A 9,679-nucleotide genomic window follows, 5' to 3' on the forward strand; every position below is an offset into this window, starting at 1 on the left:
TCTACACAGCTCTTAGAGTAAATGAACTAAAATCAAACCTGACCAAGTCACTTCCTTCTTGGACACAATTTTAACTCCTTCACATGGAGTTCAAGAGTCTCTATAGTTAACTTTGCAAGGTCTCTCTTGAACCTATATTCTAGTCCTATGGAATTTGTTGAAGTTCTCCCAAACTTACCACTTGATTTGACACCCCCTACTTTTATCCACATTGCTCTCTTTCCCCACATTCCTCTGTGTCCACCCACATGTGGGCCTGCTGAACAGATATGTCATTCAGAAGTCTGCTCAAGAGTTCCTCCTTTGTGAAATTCTTCCTGACCCCTGCCCACCCAGTGTCACTGACCACTGCCTTCTCTTTGTTGAATGAATTAAGGCAACAAATGAGAAAAAGAAAAAGTAACACGTATGCCCTGGGACCCTGCAGAAAGTGCCGCCAGCCCAAGAGGGTGCTGGTGAGGTGGGCCTGTGCCTGGTTGGGTTTCTACAACTGTAGCCATGACAAGCAGGGATGGGTGTTACTGGAAGCAGCCAGAACTAGCAAAGCTAGAGGAGGAGTTACAGCAGAGGAGACCATATTCTAATGGTAAAGTCCAAGAGGTGTGTAGGAAGCTGGTAAACTAAAGACGCAGGCTGTGTGCCAGTACAAGGAGGGAGACCACAGGCAGGAGAGATGAGAGTAGATGTGAGATATCCCTGGGAAGGGGCTGTGGCATATTTTTCTTGACATTTCAATAAAATAGGGCATGCCTGGGTTCCTCTTCCCTAATCCATCCTGCTCTCAGTACTTTGGGGAAAAATAAAAATTCTTCTTTACCAAAGCTCAGGAACCGTAAAAGTCATAATTTAAAAAATCTAAAATCAAACACTACATATTTCTGTTATCCTTGTTTTCTTTAGATGCCTGATTGAAAACCAAGACAGGTAGATTTCTAACAGCACTTTGAGAATTAACCACATCTGACATATTTAAAAAGAATGTCCATGAGTACAATTCATTCTGATAAACATGTTGGGGGATTATATAGAAAAAGACAAAACAGAACATCCAGAGGTGCTATGTACCTACCCCATACAAGCTCATACCCTAATAGGCCAGAATATACAACACAACTTACTTGTTACATTTTATCCTATGTTAAACCTATAATAGAAATGAGATAAAAAGACCTTAAAAATAATCAATATTTTTGAGGTTTTAGTGTGTGATTCTGAGCATTGGTTCTGAGCACTTTATAGGTATTAATTCATGATTCTCAGAACGGTCCCATGAGGTAGGTATAAAGACCATTCTCATTTTACAGATGAGAAAACTGAGACCCACATAGATTAAATAACTTGCTCAGTGTCACATGATGAGGTACTGGAAGAACTAGGATTTGAACTCAGGTGAGTTAGCTTAACCATAATGTCATATTACCCTTCAGACATTAAGTGCAACTGAGAAAGCTTATTGGGGAAGGTAGGGTTTGTGTTGACCCTTCAGGAGCAGGAAGAACTTCAGTCACTAGATATGGGGACGGAAATAATTTGAACAAGGGGACTGTGCAGAGATTGTCTAGGGAGAAGCAGGCGGTGGGTGTCATTGGACTATAGGGTGTGCCGCTGGCCTACAGGGGGAGCAGAAGACATATTTCCCACCTGACTTGGACCTGCTGCACACCAAAATGGTCACAGCCAAGAAAATCACCCCTCCAAAGAGGATGGGTTTTACTTAAACCCAAGGTACCAATTAGGACATATTTTCTAGAATTGAAACCCTGGACGAAAATAAAGTTGACAGCACTACTGGGCCTGATTTTCTTGTCTATGGACCTCCTTTTATCATGGATGGGGTAGACCATACATTTCTAATCTGAGGAGGAGAGGGGGTAGATTTGAGGTGAAACAGAGAGGAAAATCAGAAGGACATTATGCCACTGTAGTCTTGATATTCCTAGTGGAATGAAAGACAAGTTCATTGACAGAGAAATGGGTCTGTGCAGTAGTTCGGAAATAGTTGCTATGGTGAATTTCTAGGGCATTCTTAGAAAATAGGGCACAAATCCATTAACGTCCAGCTAAAATAGCATAAATATGAAACATGTCAAATTAGCATGGTGATACTATTTTCTTTAGGAAATCCTAGTGGCTCAGGCTAGGGAACCAACCAATCAACCAACAAATCACTTGAAAAATAATACCAGTATTGAAGCTGAGCAGGGGTCAGTGCTGGAGGTTAATGAAAGGTATAAAGATTTGGTGATAGAGTTGGTTAAGTGGAGGCCTAAGGAATGCCAGCTAAGGTTTTTAGGGCAAGAGCAGAAACTGGGGATAATAAGGAGATACGGAAGAACCAGAGGTCATGGTGAGGCACTAAATAAGCAGGAGTGAGTTGACGGTAAGGCAGAACAAGAAGCTAATTCTGAGTGCCAAGTAGTGAGGAAGTCTAAGGGGTTACTATGCCAAGGTGATAGGGTCAGTAGAATTGATGAGATTGGGAAATTGGGGTATCAGGTATTAGAAAGGTCATCAACACAGATATTGGTTGTCTTGGATGTTAGGAAATGTCAGAGAGAAATCATGGTCCTGGCGGTGGTGTGTCCTGAAGAAAGGTGAAGACCGTTTTGAAGGGTCTGCACACGGCACCTTTGAAGGTATGAAATGGGGCAATCTACATGCTAAATGTGTGATGACAGCAGGGAAATGGTGCAGAGACAGATGGGTAGAGAGGATAAGAGAAAGCCAACCTCATCTCTTGCTCTGTCATATGATGGTGAAAAGAAGAGGATGCTACGTGAAAGTGTAGAAGTAGAACATAAATTTCAGCAAGCAAGGGCTACTGATCAAAGATTATGGAGTGAGGCCAGGCTATAGGTGAAGTGGGAGCCCAGCTCAGGGTGCATTGGCTGTGCTGGGAGCATGCATTCCTGTCTCTTGTCTACCTTCATGACCTACATGTTTGGCAGGCAGGAATGGGGTGGAGTAAAGAAGAAATATTACTATCTTTTTTTCTTGTGTTTTTTCTTTCTCCCTAAAACTTGTAATTTTCTCTGCTCCTCAATGCATGCCATAATAATTTATAATTTCATCTTGTACCACATTGGATGCCCTAATAACCACGATGTATTCCCACATGTTATTCTGTTATTGATTCAGAGGAAGCTGCCAGTATCACTTTAATTTCACTCTCCTCTAAGGCAGTTTTTACAGTCTAGCCACACTGTTATGTAACCATCCGCAATTAATAAAAATCAGATAAGAGAGGCAGCTTGAACAAAGCATGATAGTGCGCCATATGCTACAGACACTCCTGAATTCCAGGAGACCTTATAACTTGGAATCTCAAGTTTTTGGACTCTTAAGATTTTGGAAATGTGTTCCTCAGGAAAAAAAAAATGTTAATGTTGTCCATGAATCAGCATAGAGAGGCAGCGAAAAACATGGGTAAAAGAATCAGACAGACTTGTGGTCAAGCGGTTCAGCTGGCAGCCAGGGAGCCTTAGGCAAGTCTCATGCCTTTTCTATGTCTTGGGTTTCTCATCTCCAAATGGAGATAGTATCTGCTTCACAATGTTGTTCAGGGGACTAAATGAGATAATGCATGCAAAGAACTCCACATAGCAATTGCTCAGTAAATGTCACTACTTAAAAAAAAAAAAACTTAATTATTTTTCTTATTTTGTTTTGTGAGTTTCTCCAGGAAAGTTGTTGGTAAATTGAAGTTTTTGAAGTTCAATTTGTTCAATAAATTGAACCTATATATATGTTTTCCTCTCCTAAGGAGCATTAAAATAAGAATCATTCATTTTTAATTTTTTTCCTTACCAAAAGTTCAGGTGGGTAACTGAGATAATGAATGTTATTTTACAGGTGAGTAATTAAAGATAGTGAAAAAGTGGTAAATGAACTCCAAAGCTGTTATTTCCGCTATGCCTGTTCCCTGCCTCCCTTATCAACTTCCTCACCACCACTCTGCTGCCTGCTTTTCAATTGCTGTCACGACAGGCCTCCACTTACATGTTTTAACACATAACTCTTTTTTCTTTCTTTCTCTTTTCTTTTCTTTTCTTTTTATTTTTTTTAGACAGAGTCTCAAACTCTGTTGCCTAAGCTGGAGTGCACTGGCATGATCTCAGCTCACTGCAACCTCCACCTCCTGGGTTCAAGCAATTCTCCCGCCTCAGCCTCCCAAGTAGCTAATACTACAGGCGTGTGCCACAATGCCCAGCTAATTTTTTGTATTTTTAGTAGAGACGGGTTTTCACCATGATCGATGGTCTCGATCTCCTGACCTCGTGATCCACCCACCTCGGCCTCTCAAAGTGCTGGGATTACAGGCATGAGCCACTGCATCCGGCCCACATAACTCTTATATGAAACATACATATTTATGTGTAAACACACATTCTATTATGTACACTGAAAATACAGATGAATGCTACATGCATATTAGCTTTGACTATAATGAAGCCACAATATGAACTCTTTATAGTAAGCTTATTATTCATAATTAATTGAGGTGTACAAACTGCCGTTTTTAAATCAAAGTTATTTCATGTTTTATCCTTGCCGATTTTAGATTATACACCAGAAAAAATAGTTGAATGCTTAAAAATACATAGCTCTTCTACTTTTAATTAAGTCCAAATGCATTCCTAGCAAAGTGAACCAGGAGGTATTTCGGCTTAACTTCTGCAAGGAACACTCCTGAACTCTAAGCAGAAGGAATTATGGTGAAGTGGAGGACATAAATCCAAGTGAGGAAGCCTAAAAAATGCATTTGTTAAGTGGGGAGACATTTCTTAAAACAGACTTTTCTTAGAACTGTATCTTGGTCTTCCACGTTCTACTGATCACTGCCGAAAACAACACTGAGTTCAGCCTGAGCTGCCTTACCCACAGATTAGAAATCTGTTGACATATGGAAAATAAATACATCGGGACAAAATGAACAGAATCAGCATATCTTGGTGAAGTGCGGATGCCGCATACTTACTACTGCACTCAGGCATCTGGCAAGATCTTACAAGAGGGAGCCCTGGTAGATCCCTGCACATCATCTCACTGAGGGGGACGCGCCGGCCTTTGGCTGTCAGCCTTTGACACACCTGCTTTCTTCTCTGGATTCCAACACCACAACTGACAGAACACTGAAATGAGAGTTGTGCAACAGAGTCAAATGGAGCGTGAGCAGGCAGACCCAGCCAACAACAGCAAAGTCTCCAAGGGTGAAACAAGAGGAAATTTTCAGTACAGATGTGCCAAGAAGAAAGCCATTTCCTAGGCTTGAAGATCTTTTAAGTCATGGAGAGTTTCTTCCTCCTCTCCTCCCCTTCCCTACCCTCCCTTCTCTTTCTTTCTTTCCTTCTTTCTCTTTTTCCTTCAGTCATGTCCTGTCTACCGCCCTCCCCCTCCCTCCATCTCACTCTTTCTTTTGGAGATAGTAAGTAATTTCCAGTAATTTATTACTGTGAGTTTTTTTGGCATTGCAATTAATATCTAATTTATTTTTTAGCCATTCATTCATACAGTAAAATGATTTTGATTTTATTTTTTATTTTCATTTTTAAAATTTGACCCTTTTAATAGTTTTATTGAGGTGTAATTGATATATACATGTCTAATGTGTACAATGTGATGGGTCTGGGCTTAATGCAAACACCATGATACCATTACCACAATCAGAGTAACAGACATATCTAACACTTACCAAAGTTCCCTTTTGTTTTTTGTTGCCTGTTTTATTTATGATTAGAACACTTCACATAAGATTTACCTTCTTAATGTATTTTGAATTTCACACTACCTATTGTTAACTATGTTTTACCGCAGATCTCTAGAACTTATTCAGCTAGTATAATTGAAACTTTATAACCATTTAACAACTCCCCATTTTCCCCATTCCCCCAGTCTGGGGAAACCACTATTGTATTCTCTGCTTCTATGAGTTTGACAATTTTAGATACCTTATGTAATGGAATCATGCAACATTTCTTTTTCCCTAACTGGCTTATTTCACTTAGCATAATGTCCTCTAGGTTCATCCATCTTGCAACAAATGGCAGGGTTTCCTACATTTTTAAGGCTGTAAAATATTTCATTGTATGTATATACAGTACCATATTTTCTTTATCCATTCATCTGCCTATGGGCATGTCCATTGTTTGTTTACTTGTTTTTTGAGATGGATTCTTGCTGTCACCCAGGCTAGAGTGCAGTGGCATGATCTCAGCTCACTGCAACCTCTGCCTCCCGGACTCAAGTGATTCTCCTGCCTCAGCCTCCCAAGTAGTTGGGATTATAGGCGCTCGCCACTGCACCTGGCTACTTTTTGTATTTTTAGTAGAGACGGGGTTTCATCATCTTGGCCAGGCTAGTCTCAAACTCCTGACCTCGTGATCCACCCACCTCGGCCTCCCAAAGTGCTGGGATTACAGGTGTGAGACACCGTGCCTGGCCTTTTTAAAATTATTATACTTTAAGTTCTGGGATACATGTGTAGAACGTGCAGGTTTGTTATATAGGTACACATGTGCCATGGTGGTTTGCTGCACTCATCAACCTGTCATCTACATTAGGTATTTCTTCTAATGCTACCCCTCCCCTAGCCCCCCACCCCCTGACAGGCCCCAGTGTGTGATGTTCCCCTTCCTGTGTCCATGTGTTCTCATTGTTCAACTCCCACTTATGAGTGAGAATGAGTGGTTTCTGGTTTTCTGTTCCTGTGTTAGTTTGCCGACAATGATGGTCTCCCAGTTTCATCCATGTCCCTGAAAAGGACGTGAACTCATCCTTTTTTATGGCTGCATAATATTCCATGGTATTCCACATTTTCTTTATCCAGTCTATTATTGATGAGCATTTGGGTTGGTTCCAAGTCTTTGCTATTGTGAACAGTGCTGCAATAAACATATGTGTGCATGCGTCATTACAGTAGAATGATTTCTAATCCTTTGGGTATATACTCAGTAATGGCATTGCTGGGTCAAATGGTGTTTCTGGTTCTAGATCCTTGAGGAATTGCCACACAGTCTTCCACAATGGTTGAACTAATTTATACTCCCACCAACAGTATAAAAGCATTCCTATTTCTCCATATCCTCTCCAGCATCTGTTATTTCCTGGTTTTTTAATGATCGCCATTCTAATTGGCATGAGATGGTATCTCATTGTGGTTTTGATTTGCTTTCCTCTAATGACCAGTGATGGTGAGCTTTTTTTTGTATGTTTGTTGGCTGCATAAATGTCTCCTTTTGAGAACTATCTGTTCATATCCTTTGCCCACTTTTTGATGGGGTTGTTTTTTTTTTTTTTCTCGTAAATTTGTTTAAATTCCTTGTAAATTCTGGATATTAGCCCTTTGTCAGATGGATAGGTTACAAACATTTTCTCCCATTCTGTAGGTTGCCTGTTAGTCTGATGATAGTTTCTTTTGCTGTGTAGAAGCTCTTTAGTTTAAATAGATCCCATTTGTCAATTTGGGCTTTTGTTGCCATTGCTTTTGGTATTTTAGTCATGAAGTCTTTGCCCATGAGTACATCCTGAATGGCCCTGCCTAGTTTTTCTTATAGGGCTTTTATGGTTTTAGGTCTTATGTTTAAGTCTTTAATACATTTTAAGTTAATTTTTGTGTAAGGTATAAGGAAGGGGTCCAGTTTCAGTTTTCTGCATATGGATAGCCAGTTTTCCCAATACCATTTATTAAATAGGGAATCCTTTCCCCATTGCTTGTTTCTGTCATGTTTGTCAAAGGTGATTGTAGATGTGTGGCATGATTTCTGATTCTGATCTCTGTTCTGTTCCATTGGTCTATCTCTCTGTTTTGGTACTAGTACCATGCTGTTCTGGTTACGGTAGCCTTGTAGTATAGTTTGAAGTCAGGTAGCATGATGCCTCCAGCTTTGTTCTTTCTGCTTAGGATTGTCTTGGCTACACAGGCTCTTTCTTGGTTTCATATGAACTTTAAAGTAGTTTTCTCTAATTCTGTGAAGAAAGTCAAAGGTAGTTTGATGGAGATACCATTGAATTTATAAATTACTCTGGGCAGTATGGCCATTTTCACTATATTGATTCTTCCTATCCATGAGCATAGAATGTTTTTCCATTTGTTTGTGTCGTCTCTTATTTCCTAGAGCAGTGGTTTGTAGTTCTCCTTGAAGAAGTCCTTCACATCCTTGTAAGTTGTATTCCTAGGTACTTTATTCTCTTTGTAGCAATTGTGAATGTGAGTTCACTCATGATTTGGCTCTCTCTTTGTCTATTATTGGTGTATAGAAATGCTTGTGATTTTTGTGATTTTTGCACATTGATTTTGTATCCTGAGACTTTGCTGAAGTGGCTTATCAGTGTAAGGAGATTTTGGGCTGAGATGATGGGGTTTTCTAAATATACAATCATGTCACCTGCAAACAGAGACAATTTGACTTCCTCTCTTCCTATTTGAATACACTTTATTACTTTCTCTTGCCTGGTTGCCCTGGTCAGAATTTCCAATACTATGTTGAATAGGACTGGTGACAGAGGGCATCCTTGTCTTGTGCTGGTTTTCAAAGGGAATGCTTCCAGCTTTTGCCCATTCAGTATGATACTGGCTGTGGGTTTGTCATAAATAGCTCTTATTATTTTGAGATACATTTCATCAATACCTAGTTTATTGAGAGTTTTTAGCATGAAGGGGTGTTGAATTTTATCAAAGGCCTTTTCTGCATCTATTGAGATAATCATGTGGTTTTTGTCATTGGCTCCGTTTATGCAAGGTATTATGTTTATTGATTTGCTTATGTTGAACCAACCTTGCATCCCAGGGATGAAGCTCACTTGATTGTGGTGGATAATCTTTTTGATGTGCTGCTGGATTCAATTTGCCAGTATTTTATTGAAGATTCTCACATCAATGTTCGTCAGGGATATTGGCCTGAAATTTTCTTTCTTTGTTGTTGTGTTTCTGCCAGGTTTTGGTATCAGGATGATGCTGGCCTCATAAAATGAGTTAGGGAGGAGTCCCTCTTTTTCTATTGTTTGGAATAGTTTCAGAAGGAATGGTACCAGCTCCTCTTTGTACCTCTGGTGGAATTTGGCTATGAATCTGTCTGGTCCTGGGCTTTTTGTGGTTTGTAGGCTATTAATTACTGTCTCAATTTCAGAACTTGTTATTGGTCTATTCAGGAATCTGACTTCTTCCTGGTTGTCTTGGGAGGGTGTATGTGTCCAGGAATTTATCCATTTCTTCTAAATTTTCTAGCTTATTTGCATAGAGGTGTTTATAGTATTCTCTGATGATAGTTTTGTATTTCTATGGGATCAATGGTGATATCCCCTTTATCATTTTTTATTGTGTCTATTTGGTTGTTCTCTTTTCTTCTTCATTGGTCTGGCTAGATTTGCAAATCTTTTCAAAAAACCAGCTCCAGGATTCATTGATTTTTTGAAGAGTTTTTCATGTCTCTATCTCTCTAAGTTCTGCTCTGATCTTAATTATTTCTTGTCTTCTGCTAGCTTTTGAATTTGTTTGCTCTTGCTTCTTTAGTTCTTTTAATTGTCATGTTAGGGTGTTGATTTTAGATCTTTTCTGCTTTCTCCTATAGGCATTTAGTGCCATAAACTTCCCTCTAAACACTGCTTTAGCTGTGTCCCAGAGATTCTGGTACATTGTGTCTTTGTTCTTATTGGTTTCAAATAACTTATTTATTTCTGCCTT

The 9,679-nt window shown here is 39.6% G+C and overlaps 1 protein-coding gene across 2 annotated transcripts in view; it reads right to left on the reverse strand.

Annotated features, from left to right (window-relative positions):
• Positions 1-9,679, reverse strand: part of ADAMTSL3 (ADAMTS-like 3) — a 418,202-nt gene that overhangs the window by 69,615 nt on the left and 338,908 nt on the right. For both annotated transcript variants that reach the window (XM_011953860.1, XM_011953859.1), the window contains exon 20: positions 4,979-5,132. In XM_011953860.1, the coding sequence (XP_011809250.1) occupies positions 4,979-5,132 (154 nt within the window). The remainder of the gene's footprint in view (positions 1-4,978; positions 5,133-9,679) is intronic.

Source organism: Colobus angolensis, unplaced genomic scaffold (genome assembly GCF_000951035.1).
Source record: "Colobus angolensis palliatus isolate OR3802 unplaced genomic scaffold, Cang.pa_1.0 Scaffold376, whole genome shotgun sequence".
Classification (NCBI taxonomy): domain Eukaryota; kingdom Metazoa; phylum Chordata; class Mammalia; order Primates; family Cercopithecidae; genus Colobus; species Colobus angolensis.